General features: G+C 37.2%; 1 protein-coding gene across 7 annotated transcripts in view; it reads right to left on the reverse strand.

The window, feature by feature from the left end:
- The window catches only part of VEZT (vezatin, adherens junctions transmembrane protein), an 85,620-nt gene that overhangs the window by 15,166 nt on the left and 49,418 nt on the right, over window positions 1-21,036 (reverse strand). For 3 of the 7 annotated variants that reach the window (XM_011990328.1, XM_011990327.1, XM_011990329.1), the window contains 4 exons: window positions 18,432-18,707; window positions 15,170-15,319; window positions 10,326-10,473; window positions 3,495-3,826 (listed from right to left, as the gene is read on the reverse strand). In XM_011990328.1, coding sequence (XP_011845718.1) covers window positions 3,495-3,826; window positions 10,326-10,473; window positions 15,170-15,319; window positions 18,432-18,707 — 906 coding nt within the window. The remainder of the gene's footprint in view (window positions 1-3,494; window positions 3,827-10,325; window positions 10,474-15,169; window positions 15,320-18,431; window positions 18,708-21,036) is intronic. The other 4 variants (XM_011990326.1, XM_011990331.1, XR_001007165.1 and 1 more) reach the window with 3 other exon arrangements.

The raw sequence follows: 21,036 nt of genomic DNA on the forward strand, positions 1-21,036 counted from the left end.
TTTATTTACTAGTGTGACAAAATAACTACATTCTAATGAAAATCAAGTTTGATATGCTCATTTTGAAAGTAGTGTTGGGTTTTTCTTTTTTGTATCAATAGCACTGGTTACTTTGAATAAATAAAAGCTTTCTGTAGTTGCTTCCTTTATCAGAAAAGAAAAAGACTACAATATCATAAATAATTAGAACTATTATTTTATTTCCATTTTACAGATAATAAGGAATTAGGCCCAGAGAGTTGGGGAAACTTGCCTAGAGTCAGAAAGCTAGTAAGATGTAAAACTGGGCTGAATACAGGCACAAAAGGATAATACCATAGAGAGACAGATAGTGTGATGAGAAATCAGAAGAAGGGAAAATTACAACCAACTGTAAGGATAGATGGGGAACAACTAAGGACGAGGTATTTTTGAGGTAGCATTGAAGGGGTGGATAAAATTTGGGCCCATATACAAAAGGTGAGGAACGTTGTTCTTTTTATTTTTTATTTTTTTTTGAGACAGGGTCTCACTCTATCACCCAGGCTAGTGCAGTAGTGTGATTTCGGCTCACTGCAACCTCAACCTCCAGGGGTCAGGTGATCCTCCCACCTTAGCCTCCCAAGTAGCTGGGACTACAGGTATGTACCACCACGACTGGCTAATTTTTGTATTTTTTTTTTGTAGAGATAAGGGTTCACCATGTTGCTCATCTCAGCTACTGGGCTCCAGCAATCTGCTCTACTTGGCCTCCCAAAATATGAGGATTATAGGCATTAGCCATTGTGCCTGGCCAGAAGCTTGTTCTATTAGATTGGTGCAAAAGTAATTGAGGTTTTTGCCGTTATTTTTTTTTTTTTTTTGAGACAGAGTCTCGCTCTGTCGCCCAGGCTGGAGTGCAGTGGCACAATCTTGGCTCACTGCAAGCTCCGCTTCTCGGGTTCACACCATTCTCCTGCTTCAGCCTCCCAAGTAGCTGGGACTACAGGTGCCCGCCACCACGCCCAGCTAATTTTTCTGTATTTTTAGTAGAGACGGGGTTTCACCATGTTAGCCAGGACGGTATCAATCTCCTGACCTCGTGATTCGCCCACCTCAGCCTCCCAAAGTGCTGGGATTACAGGCATGAGCCACCTCGCCTGGCCTGCCATCACTTTTAATGGCAAAAACTGCAATTACTTTTGCACTAACCTATAAAAGGACCCTGGGAAAAGGCATTTATACAGTTTGGCTGGACTGAAGGAAAGGAATGAGAAATAAAGATAGAAACAGAGTGTAGTCAAGTTATGACAAACACTTCTATAGTATGTTTTGTAAAGACTTTAGTCTGAGCTGCTATGACTCCGAAACAAGTCAAGATTTTCAGTGAAGTGACAAGGCAAATATAAGCCTCAGCAACATTAATCTGGCCATACACACCCTGAAGGTGGGGAGAACAGTTAGAGATTAACGCCTTAGTGTAGGGAAGGGACAATATGGTCCCACACCGAGGCCCTGAGAGTGGGAACAGCAAAGGAGACAAGGGGGAGAGGTGTGAAACACAAAAAGAGCATTCTAAAATATGAAACACGAAACAATTATTTAGTTAACAATTTAAAAAGTTGTATGTAGCAGCACTACAGAGCAAATTGGATATGATGGTTTGTGACTGGTGTATTTTCTAGTGAAAATACTTAGAAAGGAGAGACATTAGCATATATGGAGTATTCCACTTTAAAACAGGACAAAAACTTCCTATGCATAACCCACAATTCCTACCCATGGTAAAAGCTCCTCTTTTTTGTGTTCATATCTACCTTGTGTAGCACGCTTTCTTCCCTGAGCCATCTTCCCTCACTCTAATGCATTCTAATATGTGCCGTATATTTCTGATTCTATTGCCAAAACTTACTTCTTCAGAGACTCTGGCTTTGCCTACAACCTGTCCACTGAAATCTTATTTTCCTTTGAGGACAATTCAACCTTTGCCACCCAGTCAAGTGGAGACGGCCTTATTGCCCAGTTCCCTGTAGGAGGCAGGGCTAAGAAACTGGTTAGCATTTACCTGCTTTCTTAGAATAGCAGATATAGACTACTGGAATACCCTGAGTTCATAGTGTCTTCATTTTTCTTATGCCATAATCTTTTTTTTTTTTTTTTTTTTTTTGAGACGGAGTCTCGCTCTGTGGCCCAGGCTGGAGTGCAGTGGCCGGATCTCAGCTCACTGCAAGCTCCGCCTCCTGGGTTTACGCCATTCTCCTGCCTCAGCCTCCCGAGTAGCTGGGACTACAGGCACCCGCCACCTCGCCCGGCTAGTTTTTTGTATTTTTTTTAGTAGAGACGGGGTTTCACCGTGTTAGCCAGGATGGTCTCGATCTCCTGACCTTGTGATCTGCCCATCTCGGCTTCCCAAAGTGCTGGGATTACAGGCTTGAACCACCACGCCCGGCCATGCCATAATCTTTATATCAGCCTTATATCAAGCCCATCTCAGGCCTTGAACTGATGGGTAAAAACTTAGCTTCTCAAAATGTCCTTCTGACTTTAAGTTCCTATCCTTGTATCTCTTATCCTCCCTAATTCCAGTGAAACTAGCCTTTTGATTTTGCTGATATGTCAGTCCTTTTGACCCATTTTTATTTACATAATTAAATGCTGCCTTCCCCATTCCACTTCTTGCCTCGTATCCCAGGATCAAGTACACCAACTACAATCTTGTCAGCTCTTTAAATTCCTAGGACCTTCTTGATTACCAACACAACATGAACTCAACCATTCATTTGATCCAGTCCTACATGATGAATATTTAAGTGTTACAGAAAAATTTCACTGGAAATGACTATATTCAATTAAATGCCTTGATTCAATTTTTAAACTTGAAAACTTCGTAGAAATATGTGAAAATAGTATTTTCAGCTGAAGGTATACCGAAGTGGGACATAAAAATTTAGAAATTAAGGTAGAGAACCAACAATTTCATGCAAGGCAGGAAATAAACAAATATAAACTCTAGACTCTACATTTTGCTTTTCAACTGGTACCACAAAGCTTGTCCTGTGATACAAAAAAATTTCTACATCTGCTGTAATTTATTTAGTAAAACAGCAATATGTTACTCTTCTACTACATATAACAATGCCTCTTGTAACACACTGTTCCAATCTTGGTAGATATTTCTATTGGACTGCAGGTTCCAGTTGAAGAGCACTACCTTAAGAGAGTTAAAAGAAACTCATTCTTTATAACCATCTCCATTTCAGCTCTCAAAGAGAATGAACAACACCCGCTTTTACCTACCTTTCCAAGTTTTCTGCTGAACTAAGGAAAAGTAAAAACTGTAACTCCCTCAAGTTATAGTACTTACAAATTATTATTATTATTATTTTTGCTATATTTGTAGCTATAAATCACCCTTCATGCTCATGTCTCAACTTTGCTTCTTTTTTCTAGCTAGGACACAAGCCAACAACCACAATGGTACACGAATGAAGCTTGCTAATCACCGAGACCTTTCTTGGTATAATTTCTAAACTTACTCATTCAGTAATGCTTTCAGATGGAGCTGCAAGCTACGTACTGCTGTGTGAACATTATTCAGTTCTCTTGACTTTTGTTGAGTTTTGGATAAACACTGTGGTACTGACTGGTGCTGAGTTTCAAAGTACCGATAGAACTCATAGCTGCGCTTAAGCTCTTCCAAACAGGCAGAATGAGCGTGAGGTAGACCTTGAGTCACATCAGATAAGATACGATGAGGCAGAAGTGCTGGAGTAAGTAAGGGCCCAGGAGGTGAACTTGCTGTAGAAAGTAATAGGGCTAACCGTCTGAAGAACTCTGAACTCTGTGCCACCCAGAGTTGGAACAAAACCTAAAGAAAAAAGAAAAAAGGACTAGATCAATAACAAATATTGGTCAGTGTTCAAAGCAAACTATAAATTTGTTTATCTTAACTTCTGGTTTAAATTTTGCACTTTATCCTAAATAATAAATATAACTGAGCTTAAACTACCTTAAGATGAGCCAAGAATATGATTTCAAATTATGTATGTGGGAACCTGTTATTCCAATACAGCAGGTAACATCAACATATAATTTACTACAGTTCTGTCCTAGATGGGAAGTGTTGATGGAATGAGATACTTTAGTAAAAGTGAATCTTCACTCATTATTTTAAAAAAATTTTCACACAGAAAAGAAGACAGTAGGACTAGTGGATATATATATATTTCTCCAAAGAAATGAGTCACATGGATCAAAAGCTTGGGTTTCAAAATAAGACTATTACCTTGCCCTATGAATTAACTAAGAAATTAACATAAAAATCAGTCCAGGGCTAGGCGCAGTGGCTCACGTCAGTAATCTCAGCACTTTCGGAGGTGGAGGCGGGGAGATCACTTGAGGTCAGGAGTTTGAGACCAGCCTGGCCAACATGGTGAAACCTCGTCTCTACTAAAAATATAAAATTCAGCCAGACATAGTGGTGGTGGTGTGTGTTTGCAATCTCAGCTACTTGGGAGGTTGAGGCAGGAAAATCATTTGAACTTGGGAGGCAGACGTTACAGTGAGCTAAGATGGTGCCACTGCACTCCAGCCTGGGTGACACAGCAAGACTCCATCCAAAAAAAAAAAATCCATTAAATACTCCAGGAATGTCTGACATGAGAAATTGCAAAACCTATTATTTTAATTAATTAATTAATTAATTTTTGCCATAGAGTCTTGCTCTGTTGCCCAGGCTAGAGTGCCCAATGGCATGATCATAGCTTACAGAAATCTCTAACTCCTGGGCTCAAGTGATCCTCCTGCCTCAGCCTCCTGAGTAGCTAGAAACACAGGCATGTCCCACCATACTCAGCTAATATTTAAGTTTTAGAGATGGGGTCTCAGTATGTTGCCAGGATAAATCCCATTCTTCTTCTTCTTTTTTTTCTAAAAGCAGTCTGAATATGTTCATAGGCCCATTCCTGAGATACATCCTGAATCCTTGCAGCAAAACATTTCTCCAGATACAGTCGTATTCAAGATGAGGACAATATCTCCGAAACAAATGCATGAGGAAACAATGTAGTATGAAACAAGAGGTAGCAGGCAATAAAAAGAGGATGAAACCACTTTTGGTAATTTAGATTCCAATTATTCACAACCATGAAAATAGACATTATTTAGATGGTTTTATTAAATGAATTTTAAAATTATGCCAATAATGAATTAAGGTAATTTCACGTAAATCTACTTTACCATTAACTTGTTTTATTTTATTTTTTTAAAGTGAGCAAGGCCAGATTTCCTAGTTGCTACAGATGCGATATCTAGGGATTCTTGACTTACAAGTTTACTTGCAAGTCTTCTTATTCAACTATTAAATTTTATGATTACAATGATTTTTATTATTTTACTTGTTCATTCAGAAATGATTTCGTGAGCACCCACAAGGTGCCAGGCACTGTTCTAGGTGCACATAAACAGCAGAGAGCAAAAATGAAGAGTCTCTACTCCGATGGAGCTACAAGTAGAGGGGCACAGATAATAATCTACAAGTAAAAGATACTATTTCCCTTTTGCTATGATTGTCCAGGAAGAAAAAAATAGTGTTTCTTGGTTGATGGGAAAAATACAGCAAAGAAGGGGAATAGTGTGTGTGTGTGTGTGTGTGTATGTGTGTGTACACATATGAAAGAGGCGGAGACAGACAGAAAGCAGGAAGGAGAGAGGAGAAAGGGGTGGCTGGGGAGGTCTCTAAAAGTGTCACCTAAAGGAAGTGAGCCATGAGATCATCATCAAGGAAGAGAGTTCTAGGGAGCAGGAAGTCAAGTGCAAAGTACTGTTGTGGGAGCACACAGGGCAGATCATGGAACAAGAAGTTCAGTATGGCTGGGGCCAGGTAAACAATGGGGAGCCACTGAAGGGTTCTGAGCAGAAGCATGACATAATCTGATTTATGCATTAACGGGCCCATACTGGCTGCTGAGTTGAGAGATTACAGGAAAATGAGAGTAGAAGCAGAGAAACCAGTAAGGAAGTTACTGCAATACTCCAGGTTAGCATTAATGAGACCACAGTGGTCAGCGGTGGAAGGTGAGCAGCAGATGGACTCTGCATCCATTGTGAAAGTAGAACCAACACAGTCTCTTGACTGATTGGTACTGAGAGAATAAGAGCTAACAAGGATGATTCCAGCATGCTGGGTCAAGATAACTGCAAGAATCAAGTTGGGACAGCTTACTGCGGCTTTTAAAAAGACTAAAGGCCAGGAGCAGTGGCTCCCACCTGTAATCCCAGCACTTTGGGAGGCTAAGGTGGGAGGACTGCTTGAGGCCAGTAGTTGGGAGACCAGCCTGGGAAACACAGTGAGACCCCTGTCTCTACAAAATATTTTCTTAAAAATTAGCCAGGCATGGTGGCATGTAACTGATGTCCCAGTTACTTGGGAGGCTAAGGTGGGAGGATAGCTTGAGCCCAGGAGTTCAGGGTTACAGTGAGCCACGACTGCACCACTGCGCACCAACTGCATGGCTGAGCAAGACCTTGTCTCTAAAGACTAATTTATTATCCAACCACTCTCACATTATCCTTTTAAACCAGAACTCAGAAATATGTATTTCTTTTTTCCTTGGATAAGGAGATAACCATAGCCAATAGGTAAACAGAAAATTTGATTTAAAGCATTTCACAATGTGTGCATTTATTTTTCTAGAGCAGGAAACATATGACTTTATAAATTTTAAAAACTGGTTAAAAACTTAAAGGAAAAGAGAGGGATAAGGACTCCGTTCTAGGGACTGATTGAGTATCCCTAATCCAAAAATTTGAAATGAAATCCCAAATGCTCCAAAATTTGAAACTTTTTGAACACCAACATGGCAGTTAAAGGAAATGCTCACTGGAAACATTTCAAATTTCAAATTTTCGGATTAGGGATGCTCAACCTCAATGTGTAATGCAAATATTCCAAAATCTGAAAAAATCCAAAATCCAAAACACTTCTAGTCTCAAGCATTTTGGATAAGAAATATTTAACCTGTATTTCATTTATGTCTCCTCAGGCTACAATTCAGAGGTTGCTTTTCTTTCCAAAGGTGCAATACTTGCTATCACTAAACTTTCCTGAGGGAAGATATGTTAACAATAAAAAATAAATCCAAAATGTATTTTCTTTAGAGGGGGCAATGCACTTTAAAAAATTTAACTTACAAAATCTATTTTTAAATTTCTTATCTGAATAACGATACAGTGGCAACTACAGAAGGGGACAACACACAGTTTTTGAACATTACAGGGGTTTTCAACAGTTTGCAAAGTCTATAGAGCTCCTCAAGATAAGGCTCCTTGCAGAGCCTGATAAATGCGGTAACTGTAACACAATTATTGAGTTTGGTTACAGGTTAGTTATAGGTAAAAATAAAAGAAATATAAAAATACTATTATACTTTGATTTGTAAAACACTGAGTGAGCAAAAAGAATCCAGCTATAATCATTGTTGGAAGGCAAGATGGGGATACAGCAACAGAGAACAAGTCTCACATTTCAGAGCAGGTCATATCAGATAGAATTTTAAAAATCAGCTAACATTTATTAATTGCTTACCCTACACCAGGCACTGAACTGACAAACATCTAATCCTTTGGAGGCAAGCACTGCAATTATCCCATTTTAATAAACACAGAAACAATGATTTGCTCGGGACCACACAGTAGTCAAATAATGGAGCTAGAGTGAAACCTGGAAAATCTGACTCCACAGGGTCCACAACTTCTCTTTGCTGCCTGTACTTAAGCTAGAATATGATTCAGGATTTAATACACTTTTAAAAACAGTACATCAACAGCATAAAGAAAAAAATCTCCAAGGCATCTTGATGAGTTAACAAAAAGTAATTTAAAAGGAAATGAAATACTATAATTCTTTCTCCAAGTCCTTCTTAAAGAATAACAGCTATTACCATTTGGGGGTACCCGTTATATGACAAGCCCTGTTTGAGGTATTTAATAAGTCTTCTCATTTAATCTAACACCTTATAAGGCAGGGATGGCAACTCCTTTTCACAGGTGACGTAAGTTTAAAGAATAACTTATTCAAAGGCAAATGGCTAGTCAGTCAGGGCTAAAATATAAACCTAGGTCTGCTCAATTTTCCACATTAAGAATCTCTTAAATTGTCCTTTGAAAAAATATTTATTTTCCTTAAAGAACAAAGCATGGTTAGGATATTAAATTTGAAAGGGAGTGAAATTACCTATAGTCCCACCACCCCAAAGAGTAGCTATATATATCTTGGTATTTTCTCCTCATTTTTTTTTTTAACAGGTTTGTGGCCATATTGCATATACACTTATGTATCCTGATTGTTTCACTGCCAACAGATGTTTCTCCAAGTTTTTACAGAATTTTCACGAGCAAGCTGTAGCTGCTACACAATGGTTCACCATGTGGCTCTGGCATGACTCACGCAGCCACTCCTCTATTTTTGAACTTTCAGGCAGTGTTCCATTGTGCACTATTATAAACACAAAGTGAATAAGCAACTTGGTATATAAAGCTTGACTATGTTTAGAATAATTTCCTGCAGTTTGTAGAAGAGGAATTACAAATTCAAAGGATAAATCATTTAAAAGACTCTTTACATGTCAAGTTGCATTCTGAAACAAATAACTTTAGAGAACTGAGGAAAGTACTGCAGCAGCCTAAGTAAGAAATGGTGGCTGGGACTAGGATGGTGGGGCTGCGGGGTTGGATATAGAAAAAAGTGGATGGGTTTAAAATACATTTTCAAGGTATAAGTAAGAATCTGCTAACAGACTGGATGTGAGTGGGCAAAAACAGGGACAAGAAAGATGGTGTCCAGGTTTCTAGTTTAAGTTTTGAGGTGCCATTTATTGAGATGGGTTAAAATGGGAGTAAGAATAGGTCAAAGCAAATTTTAAGCAGGAGAGAAAGAAAACAAACAAGATAATTAGAACATTTATATTGATTTAGAAAATGTAAAAGATACGGAAGTCTATACAGTCTCAAAACAAAATGGATCTGATAAATGCTAACAATACTTGCACTAATTTTCATGGTATCAAGGGAAATTTTAAAAACTAAAAACAAAGAAACATCTAAAGAGAGTTTACTAAACACTTAATAGGAACTTAAGACATTTGGATCAATGTCTTAAAAATACTACTGGAGGTTGGGTGAGGTGACTCATGCCTGTTATCCTAGCACTTTGGGAGGCTGATGTGGGCAAATCGTTTGAGCTCAGGAGTTTGAGACCAGCCTGGGCAACATGGCGAATCCCTGTCTCTACAAAAAATACAAAAATTAGTTAGGTGTGGTGGTGTGTACCTGTAGTTCCAGCTACTCGGGAGGCTGAGGTAAGAGGATCACTGAGCCTGGGGAGGTTGAGGCTGCAGTGAGCTGTGACTAAGTCATACTGTACTCCAGCCTGGGTGACAGTGAGACTCTGACTCAAAACAAAAACAAAAAAATTTGTTTCCAATGTTGGCTGCTATGGTAATGTCATAAACATACTTTGGGTATATCTTTGGTTACTTTCTGAGATAAGTCTGTAAGGGCAAATTAAAATTACTAGAATAAAGCAATTTTGCTTCTTATACCTGTATGAAGATTGGTATTCAATGCTAAAGTGAACCAGTTTATACTTTCACCACTGGTCTGTGTGAGGTCTCCCTGAATTTTCAATGATAATGAAATTACCAACTTTCAATATCCTTGGCAAAATGGTCAGCTTATTATTTTTATTTGTGTTCTTTCATTACTAAAATGAAAAATTTGTATCATATTTATTGGCCATTTGTATTTCTTCTTTTCTTGTTTTTTCTTTTTAGGCTAGTCAAATGAAGTAGCGGGAGTGAGGAAGGAACAAAGAAATCTGTAACTGGTTGTGATCAATTCGTTGTAAAATACAACCTCACTGGGACTAGCCTGTGTTTCTTTTTTTGTGAACTGTCAGTTCAGCCAAATGTACCCTTTCATGTGGCTTTTAATGTATGAAAAAAAATCTTAAGAATTTTGGAGATAACACATTAGCCATGTTTGTTGAAACAAATGGCTAGTTATAAAATCACTCATATTGGCCTCCAATTAAAGTAAATTCACTTATCTCCAAACTCTAATTTAAGGCATTTCTTTAAGCATTTTAAGTATTTGGAGATCAAAATCTAAGGATCTCCTCTTCCAATCCATAATAAAGATTATGCTCTCAGCACTTAAAGACAGTGTTACAAACATCACCAGTGCATTTATGATGATGGCGTGCAGCAAACAATGAGGGGAACAGGCGCACCATTTACATTCAGAAAGCATAGACACAATCCAAGTGCATCTATCTTTTCTTCAGCCCTTCCCTTCCACAGATGGATTACCTTCAATGCAGGCAGGCTGAAGCCATCTGTAAAGTTATGTGCTTCCTCTTCTGAAATCTGCTCTTCACTAAGTCCAAGGCCCAGCTCCTTAAAAGGCACCACACAGATGTAGTTGGTTACATTGTCACTCTCAGAGTTCAGGGGGTAGGTTAAATTAGGTTAAGGCAATCAACAAAGCCTTTTCATGAAAGCATAAAAGATACAGTGAAATTGTCCTACATCACATTTACTAATCTTTATTCTGAACTTTTGGGTGAGGAGATTTACAGCAGTTTTTAAACAAAAATTAATTTTAAATATCTAATATATTAACATAATACCTCAGATATCTTGGATACTTGTGGATACAATTTTTAATGTCTAAAAAATTAAAAGTTCAACTCTTCAAAAGGGTTACAGTGATGTTATTTATTCATTTTTTTGAGACGGAGTCTTGCTTTGTCACCCAGACTGGAGTGCAGTGGCACCAGCTTGGCTCACTGCCACCTTAGCCTTTCAGGTTCAAGCAATTCTCCTACCTCAGCCTCTCAAGTAGCTGGGATTACAGGCATGCACCACCACACCCAGCTGATTTTTGCATTTTTTTCTAGGGACGGTGTTTTGCCATGTTGTCCAGGCTGGTCTCGAACTCCTGGCCTCAAGTGATCTCCCCGCCTCAGCCTCCCAAAGTGCTGGGATTACAGGTCTGAGTCACTGCGCCTGGCCCCGTTATTTTTGACACCTACCATTTGAAGCTGTATTGGGCACTTTATTGTGTCATGGTTCAGGGTCCTCACTATGCTACAATAAATACCCTTTTCCTCTCAGTCTGCATACTGCAGGACATTATTAGTTGAACGTTACCTGAAATACACAGACTGATATAAGTGGCACCAGGCCTGTCCTATCTAGCTTGTTTGACAAAGATTACTGTTAGGTTTCCTCTGCCCTCATCCTTACAGACACATCAATTCAATAATGATTTTCCCTTTAATTGTTTCTCTAAATAATTACATCTATATAATAATTGATTGTGAACCATTTTTGTATTTCTAGCATATTCCTATTTGGTTATATTATAATAATCTTTTGATACAATCCAATATTAAATTTATAAATATTCCATTTAAACATTTTGTACCTCCATTTATGAGACTGGCCTACATTCTTTGTAATAAAACTGGTTTTTATTCTTTGTAATACAACATGTTTTGGTATTGAGATATTTTCATAAATAAAATGATATAGGGAAACTTTCTAACCTTTCCTATAGTCTGAAATTTTTTTTAAACTATAAAACCATCTGGATCTGGTAGTTAAAAAATTTTAAATTCACTTTGCTTTTGAATAGGTAATATATTCACAGGATTCAAAATTCATGAGGTATTAAGGGATACAGCAAAAACTACTTTCCACCTCTATGCCTTAGCCATGTAGTTCCACTATTCAAATGCAAAGGCAATTCCTTTTACCAGTACGTTCCAAGATTTTTTTATGTATACATACATAAAAGCAAATTCAAATATAAATGTGTATCTGGAGATATGTAGGTATATACGCATGCATGTACACAAACACATACATACATATTTATCCCTGTAGAAACACACAGTCCCTTTTATGCACAAATTGAAGGATACGATAAATACCAATCCATGCACTTTCTGATTTTTTTTCACTTAATATAACTTGGAGATCCACAGTAGAGCACTAAGAACTCTATCATTGTTTTTTAAAAATAGTTTCATATTTTCCATTGTCTACATATAAACCAGGTGTTTTCTTTTTAAAATTGAGTATTCTTTATCCCATGTCCAATCTCTTCAAGTTTTAAAATTCTTCCTAGGTCAATTTTGCAGATTTTTATTTTGATAAGAAATGAGGCTGGGCTCAGTGGCTCATGCCTATAATCCCAGCAATGTGGGATCCCTTGAGTCCAGGTGTTCGAGACCAACCTGGGCAAAATGGTGAAACCCTGTCTCTAAAAAATGCAAAAAAACTAACCAGGTTTGGTAGCATGTGCCTTGGTCCCAGCTACTCGGAAGGCTAAGGCAGGAGGATCGCATGAGAATGAGACTACAGTGAGCCGTGATCATGCCACCACACTCTAGTCTGGGTGACAGAGTGAGACACTATCTCCAAAGAAATGAAAAGAACCATTTTCCCCTACATGTTTAAAGTTGTTGCTGTGGAGCTGCATATATAACATCCCCTCTTCCAGTTATTTTAATGTCTTCTATATCCATGGTTACCACTGTGTTCTCATTACTAATCTTGTATATTTCTGCTCTTTACTTTGATCAGGCAAACACGGGTTTACATATCTTACTGGTCTTCTTAAAATGATTGGTGGATTCTTTTTTAGTTAAATTTATTAAGGTTTCTTATATGGAGAATATGATCTGGCCCCTGGCTACCTCTGAGTTTCATTTCATACTCTAACCTCCAACTTCCTGTGCTCAACTCATGATGGTCTTCTTTCTATACTCCAATCATGCTAAATTCATTCCTGCCACAAGATCTTTCTACTCACTGGTCTATCTAACTGGCATACTCTTCCTCCAGATCTTTCCATTATGCAAACCTCAGTTTAAATACCAGCTCCTCAAAAAGGCCTTCTCTTACCATCTAATAAAAAGCAGCACTCCACCAATCATTCTCTACCCTATTCCCCTGTTTCTTTTTCTTCATAATAACTGTTTTATCTGAAGAATCGCATCTGTCCATTTATTATTTTATTTTAGTTTATTTTAGACAGGCTCTCACTCTGTTGCCCAGGCTGGAGTGCAGTGGCACAAACACAGTTCACTGTAGCCTTGACCTTTTGGGCTCAAGGAATCCTGCTGTCTCAGCCTCCCAAATAGCTGGGACTGCAGGTGTGTGCCACCATGCAGCTAATTTAAAACAATTTTTTTTTTTTAATTTTTTTTTTAGAGACAGGGTCTCACTATATTGCTCAGGCTGGTCTCAAATTCCTGGGCTCAAGCAATCCTCCTACCTCAGCCTCCGAAAGTGCTGGGGTTACTGGCATGAGCCACCACACCAAGTCCATCTTTTATTGATTATTTCATCTACTAGAAGGTAAGCTCCAGAGAATAAGGATCTTGTCTATCTTACTCACTGCTAGGTCCCCAGTTTCTAGAAAAATGACTGGCACAAAGAACTCATATAATGTGTAGTCTTTGATAGGCTAACCCTATCACTCCCTAACCCACACTGAACTACAAGCTCCATAAGGCAGGGATCATGTCTATTATGTTTACCACTGTACGTCTAGTGATGAGCATATTGTGCAGCAGTCTGTGCTCAAAAAATACTGACTGAATGACCAACAGTTCACATGCCACACTGTCATCTCTCTATTTCTTTCCTTCCATGTGTTTTTGCTTCCTTCTACCTGGAATGCAGACTCTTATCCTCATTACCAACTTCTATTCATTCTCGGAAGCTCAACTTAGATGTCACCTCCCTGAAAGCCTTCTCTGACCCCATAAACTGAGTATGTTGCCCTGCTATGTTGGAAGGCACCCATGGCACTTATATCAAATTATGAATACTGATTTCTCTATTGATCACATTCAAAAGTCTTTAGAAGTAGGTAGTACATATTTTTACTCAGTTTTCCTAGCACTTGGAAGAATGGTTGACCTATAGCAGGCCAGCATTTAGGCAATGGGGGAATAAAATGGACAAGTTCTTGATAAAAATTAAAATGCTTTTTCTCCATTTCGTTTATATATATATCTCTCTAGATATATCAGTTTTGACCTATAAGATATATATATCTAGATATATCAGTTTTGTCCATATAAGATATATATCTTATATGGATATATATCTAGAGATAAATATGAAATTTCCATATATACAGAGAGAGAAAGAGAAAAATGGTTTCAAGTCATAAGTTCTACAGTCAAGACACAACTTCATCTGTTAGTAGTTCTATGATACTGCACAAGTCACTTAACCTCTATTTTACTTTTCTCATAAAATGGAGACAAGAAAATCTAGCTATAAAGGTTTGTATAAGGACATGATAGAACATAAAGCACCCTGTAAACTTTGAGTATTATATTTATCAGTGCTATAATACCCAGCATCCTGAAGTGGCAAAGTTGTCTTTTTGCCTTCTATTTAGTCAGGATTTAACTTATCTATATGTCTTTACTAAAATAAAGCTCTTATATGCCTTTTTTTCCTGGCTATTAGAACTAATTTCCTATTTTAATAAATTTAAGTGACAGACTTTATTGTCATACAGTCTTTGGGTGCTTACTACATGCTAGATGATGTCTGATCACTTTACATGCATTAACTCATTTGATCCTAACAAAAATCCAATAAGGAAGATGATGTTATTATTGCCATTTTAAACATGACTAAAGCAAGGTACAGAGAGGTTAAGAAACTTGTTTAAGGTCACTTAGGGAGTAACTGATACAGTCAGTGTTTGAACTTAGCCATTCTTCTCCTAGAACCTGCTTTTTTGAAAAGGGAAGGATTTCCAGTTGCCAGTTTATTAACATGCCATGATGCAAATCTGCCATGTTGAGAAATTTGTTTAAAATATCAGATCTAGCAAAGCCAGGCTCTTCTGACTTCATTCTTTGGATGAGTAAAGGAAGAGACTTCAAGTTTTTTCCTTGTTTAAAAAGCAGCCACACAAGAACAGAACTTTCTTCCTGTCTGTTATTGTCATTCCCCCAGGAATGCATTTCCAGTTTTAACATAGAAGTAATGATGGAAATTAGTTTCAAAATAGGCAATCTCAGTTTACAGTAAACATTCAGAAGATACAACTATAATACCTGTATTCAGGACTCCAGAAACATTGCTTAGTTTCATATGTAAACAGAAAAGGATATTTTTTCAGCATATATAGGGTAGCTAGCCTTGCTGCTTGGAAGTTGGCTCTTAGAGTTCGGTAGACAGCTTTCCGAAGACCGATGAGATGCTGACTTGGATGCTGTCCAGCTTTATTAAATGGGCAAGCAGCACTGACCCTGTCAAGCAAACTTGAAAAGTAAAATGTGATACAACTGTACAGGTGTCCTAAAGTTTTTGTTTCCTAAATCCACAATTCTATTAAATGTAGAAAACAAATTCCTCTATCATTATCTTTACTAGAAAATGATTATAAGTATGTCAACTCAGGTCTCATAAAATAGTCATTTCTGTGAATATATATATGCATATATATAGACAGCCACTTAAAAAAAAAAGACAAAAAATTAAAATCTCAAAGAGTAAAGGCTTCCTCTGATGTGGGGAAACAATGGATTTTGGCTGAGATATAACAGAAATGTAGAAATATTTATTAAGAATTCACATCTTTTTTACATAGACACTATGCTTGCTAAAATATATTGGAGAAAAGCTACTTTATATTCAGTTTTCAAAACCTATATCCACAGGAAGTATGAAGACCTTAATTATAAACACTTTCAAATTATTAATATACATTTACATATGTTCATTACATATGTTCACTGATCATATTTTGGTCACTTGTACAGAAAAAATACTATATAGAAATGGTCACTTGTACAGAAAAAATACTATATAGAAATACTTTCTGTACATTCATAAAAGTAGGGTAAAATTACTTACCCACCTGCTGCCACTGGCACTTACCTACTCAAAATGAAGTAGGGAACGTGGAAAGATAACAGGACCAGTGGCCAACAGGGGAATGCAAGTAGAAAGGCAAAGTAAGGGTTACTACATAGTAGCACAGCTACTCTCAAAGCTGTTCAAGAGGAAGCACATTTCATGGCACTTCCCATAAGATTAATGGGAAGTACCTAATTTGTAACAATGACATACAATATATTACATTTCATAACTTATAGTATGCATGAGTAAATACCTGGTTATCAGATAAATTTTTTCACCTAACCAGTAATCTTTCCCAACAGTAAAACAAAATACTGGCATTTGTAAATTCCTTATTCTATAACCACAAAGCTATAAAACAAGACACCTAATTCAAAACTTTAAAAATGTTAAGCCATACTAAAATGTATTCAGGTATTACAAATCTATAAAAAGCAAATTTTAAAAAATCTATAAAAAGCAGAGGATGATGACTGACAGGCTTATGTTAAGATAAGGGAATGAAGGCAAAAAAGGTTTCAATTATTTGTGAGAGAGGACAATTTGAGGCAGAAACAAAACAGCATTCATGATTTCAATATATGGCACTACTGCTTGTGCTCCATTATACTAAATCAGTTTTAAAAACTGTCTAATTTTGAAAATGTCTAAAAAATTATGATTCAAGATTATTCCTCATTTTTCAACCCATTATCCAGACAAAGGAAGCACAATTTCTTCCAATACTTCTTCTCCCCGTCTGTCATCTGAACGGGTAGAAGTCATAATCTGGAGGTAAATCAAGTCTAACTGGCCCACTTTACCTCTTCATGCAAATTCCATGGGGACAGATAAAGTTGGAAAATGACACAAGGCACAGAATCCTCTATATACGCCTAATCATTAGTTGAACACAAAGCCACTTTGTTTAACCAGTCATTCCTCTCAATAAAATACAAAGGAACTATTACGTATTTTAAGCGTGATTTTTAAAAACTTTTTAAAAATTTGACACTCAAACAACTTAAAAAAGTGCTATCCTTTAAGTCAATAAGAAGCAGACTTCAACTAATGGAAGGACAAAAATCAGTAGATGCTAAGGACTTTTATACTTTTTTTTTTTTTTGAGACCAAGTCTGTTGCCCAGCCTAGACAGAATCTGTTGTCTCCAGTTCTGTTGCCCAAGTTGGAATGCAGTAGCATAATCTTGGCTCACTACAGCCTCAACCTCCTGGGGTTGAAGTGATCCTCATGCCTCAGCCTCCCGAGTAGCTGGGATTACAGGTGTGTGCCACCACATCTGGCTAATTTTTTATTATTCGTAGAGATGGGGTCTCGCTAGATTGCCTAGGGTAGTCTTGAACTCCTGGGCTCAAGTGATCCACATGCCTCGACCTCCCAAAGTGCTGGGATTACAGGTGTGAGACATCACGCCTGGCTGACTTTTATACTTTGAGAAGAAAGAGAAATTATAAAATCCGTCTTATGTCTTGGGATTGTGTGTAGAACACAAGAAAGTAAAGAACAAGATAACTACTGGGATTCTTCCATTTCTCTGTTCCATGATTTTCTAGAAACAGTGAAGACTGTGTAGTGTTCTAGAGCAGAACAGAGTGAAGGATGCGATGGCTACCAGAGGTTCTTCACTCCCTCTTTTCATGATTTTCTAGATACAACTAATTAAGAGCCATGAATGTTCCTCACCATATGCTTACTTTCTCCCACCTATAGATTGCAAAAGTTATATAGGTTATATAAATTATTAAATATACTAGCACACAACTGTCATCTGGTAGTGTTTGGCAGGTGTCCAGTGTACTGCAAGCTGGGTTTAGAATCAGATAGAATGGATATGAATATTTACCATTTATCATTCTATGCCTTCAGTTGTATGCAAAAGTGACTAGCACAGTATATGGAATATACTTGGTGCTCAATAAATGTAACCTTCCCTCTAATAATAGACTAAGCAGCCAGTATATCCTATAGCTTAATATACTTACAGCTAGATTGGTGAATATTTAATTTCTTGTGAGAATGGAAAACATCATTATTTGCATGATACTCTGAGAATTTCGGTGCTGTAATATCTGCTAATATTTATCTGAACAGTTATTAGCACAAATCAAGAGTTTTCAAAATGCATTTATAGCAGATATGTCTATCATAAAGAAGGCATTTGAAACGGAGTAATGGGAGCAAGCATTTACTGGGTAACTACTGCATGTTAGGTTCAGTATTAGACACACTCTACATATTATCTCATATAATCACATGGTAACATACAGAAATAATCAGGATCTCCAAAGTACTTTAGTTCCTCAAAGCAGATAACAGAATCATACTAGATAGTAAATCTAGCACATAATGTATTTATTCCTTCACTTAGCAATTAATTAACTTTAGTAAGTACTAAAGAGAAAAGCACTTTTTTCCTATAAATGCAACATAGAAATGAAAATAGGTAATAAATATTCTCCTTTACGGAGTAGAAAATAATCATTTAAGCAACAAAATAAAAAATGAACTCACAGTGTAAATCCTCTGGAAATCACTTCGGTTTCTTGAATGAGACGTAAAGCTTTTCTCACAAGGTTAGTAAAAGCTCGGCTGTTTGTGGCCATATCTTCCAAATGAATACTGTATTTTTTTAGGGTCACTTGTAGTTTGGCTGTCCTCCATAATCTCAAAGCTCTTATGACCAGATACACAAATAGAATAACTCCCCATACCAGCCAGGAAGACACAATCCACCAAGTAGGAAGCATAATGAGCAAGCTAATGAAGGCAAATAGCATTGAGAGATCCCTGGGAACAAGAAAGGAAGAAAATGATATGCATCAGATTAGAGAAAGAAAGATGAGTTACTTTAATCAGTAAAAACAAAATTTAAATTTAGGTTTACTAAACAAATAAAATGCTAGTTTCTTTGTAACGCATAACTTAAAAAAATATGACATTTAAGAAGGTGATGTGAAAGATTTTCAAAATACCTCGCAACTAGATAATAGTGCTTAGGTATTAACGTCCGAGCTGATAAGTTTAGGTAAGAAAACAGGTGTCTTCTGGAATCACATAAAGCTGATTTCACAAAAGAAACTCAAAATTATCTGTAGGTGGTGACTGAATGCTGGGCAGAACCAACAAAAGGCCTCTACACTTCCTACATATACAGAATCTGGAGCTAGAAATACCACCTGTTGCCTGCAGGATAAAATCAAACTTCATTAGCTCAGTCTACAAAATCCTTCAGAAGTTGGCCCAGGTCATGTCTTGAGTCAGATCAGCATCCCAGCCCTCAACTCCAAGCATTGTAAACCAGAAAATCTCTTCCTTCTCTTTCCTTTTTGCCTGGTGTCATCTTATATTTAATACCACAATCCTATTCGTTCAAACCTTCCTCTGACACCAAGTCTTCTGTGAAGATTTTACCAAAAGTTTGAAACAGTTACTTTTAATTTGAGCCAACCCCTCTTCTGTGACCCCAAAGAAATTGCTACATTTCTCTTTATGACATTAATAAAAATGATAATAAATATAACAATAGGCATCTTCTGAAACCACTTTTTAAAAAATATAAGATATGGAATCCTTAACCTAAAAAGCAAATTAGAGATTTTAAAATACAATTTTATAGATTTAAAAGTAAAAATACTATTTCAGAGATATTATAAATCCCTTTTCCTAAAATCAAACTTCATTTGCATAGAAACACATACTATATCAAGAATATGTACACATTTTTCCAATTAGAAATGATACACATTTGATGAGTAATTGTTTGAATAAAGTCCTCTAATTTTAAATAATCATCATCATTAATTTGGAATATACATAATTACACACAGACCATGATATGGACAAGGTTTGTACTTTTATACTGCTTTAATTGAAATAAAAATATGCACACATTTTTAAATTCGTATCAATTACAAGTCTAACAGACTAAAATACGTCTTTAAAGCAATGAATGCTTTGGTGAAAATGTGTATATATAAGAAAGAGGGGGCCAGGCACAGTGGCTCATGCCTGTAATCTCAGCACTTTGAGAGGCACAGGTGGGAGGACCACTTGAGCCCAGGAGTTCGAGACCAGCCTGGGCAACACAGTGGGACCCCTTCTCTACAAAACATTAAAAAATTAGCTGGGTGTGGTGGCATGTACCCGTAGTCCCAGCTATACAGGAGGCTGAGGTGGAAGGATCACTTGAGCAGGCTGCAGCAAGCCGAGATCACGCCACTGCACTCCAGCCTGGGTGACAAAGCAGGACCTTGTCTCACAAAAAAAAAAAAAAAAAAAGAAAAGAAAAGAAAGAGGGGAGTATAAGGGGGATGTGTCTGAGAATATCTGAAAAACATCAGCAATATTTGAAAAGAGTTATAATCATATTGCAAAGAAAATCACACACAATTTCTTATTAATATTTGCCCTGGCCAGGTGCAGGGCTCGCACCTGTAATCCCAGCACTTTGGGAGGCTAAGGCAGGCAGATCACTTGAGTACAGGAGTTCAAGACCAGCCTGGGCAACATGGCAAAACCCTGTCTCTGCAAAAACCACAAAAATTAGCCAGCTGTGGTGGCATGCTCCTATAGTACCAGGTACTTAGGAGGCTAGGGTGGGAGGATCACTTGAGTCTAGCAGGCCGAGGCTGTAGTGAGCCAACATCACACCACTGTGCTCCAGCCTAAGGAACAGAGTGAGACCATGTCTCAAAAAATAAGTAAATAAATAAATATTTGCCCTAATTTCCTTTAGAATCCTTTACTTTTTAGATAATACTGGTAATACCATAAAGCAAAATCTCATCATATATTTTTATATATTAATAGTAAACTCTAAAATCATTTATAGGTCTCATAGTTGCCTGGTTATATTTGTGGGTAAAGGAAACTTAGTAAAGTAGCAAATTCTTAAAAACCTATAGTTCCTTCTATCAGCTCCTTAAATTCTCATATTTTTGAAGGATAAGATGCTTCACTTCTTCATGATCATATCTGAGTGACTGGAGAGTGAAGCATTTGTCAGTGTGACAGAGAAGACATAAATACAGAACCTTAAGGCCAATGAATGTAACTGCCTATATAACTTGAACAGTTTGAGCAGTGATTTACTGTACTTCTTGATTCATTCCTCCCT

Source organism: Mandrillus leucophaeus, unplaced genomic scaffold (genome assembly GCF_000951045.1).
Source record: "Mandrillus leucophaeus isolate KB7577 unplaced genomic scaffold, Mleu.le_1.0 Scaffold377, whole genome shotgun sequence".
Lineage (NCBI taxonomy): Eukaryota > Metazoa > Chordata > Mammalia > Primates > Cercopithecidae > Mandrillus > Mandrillus leucophaeus.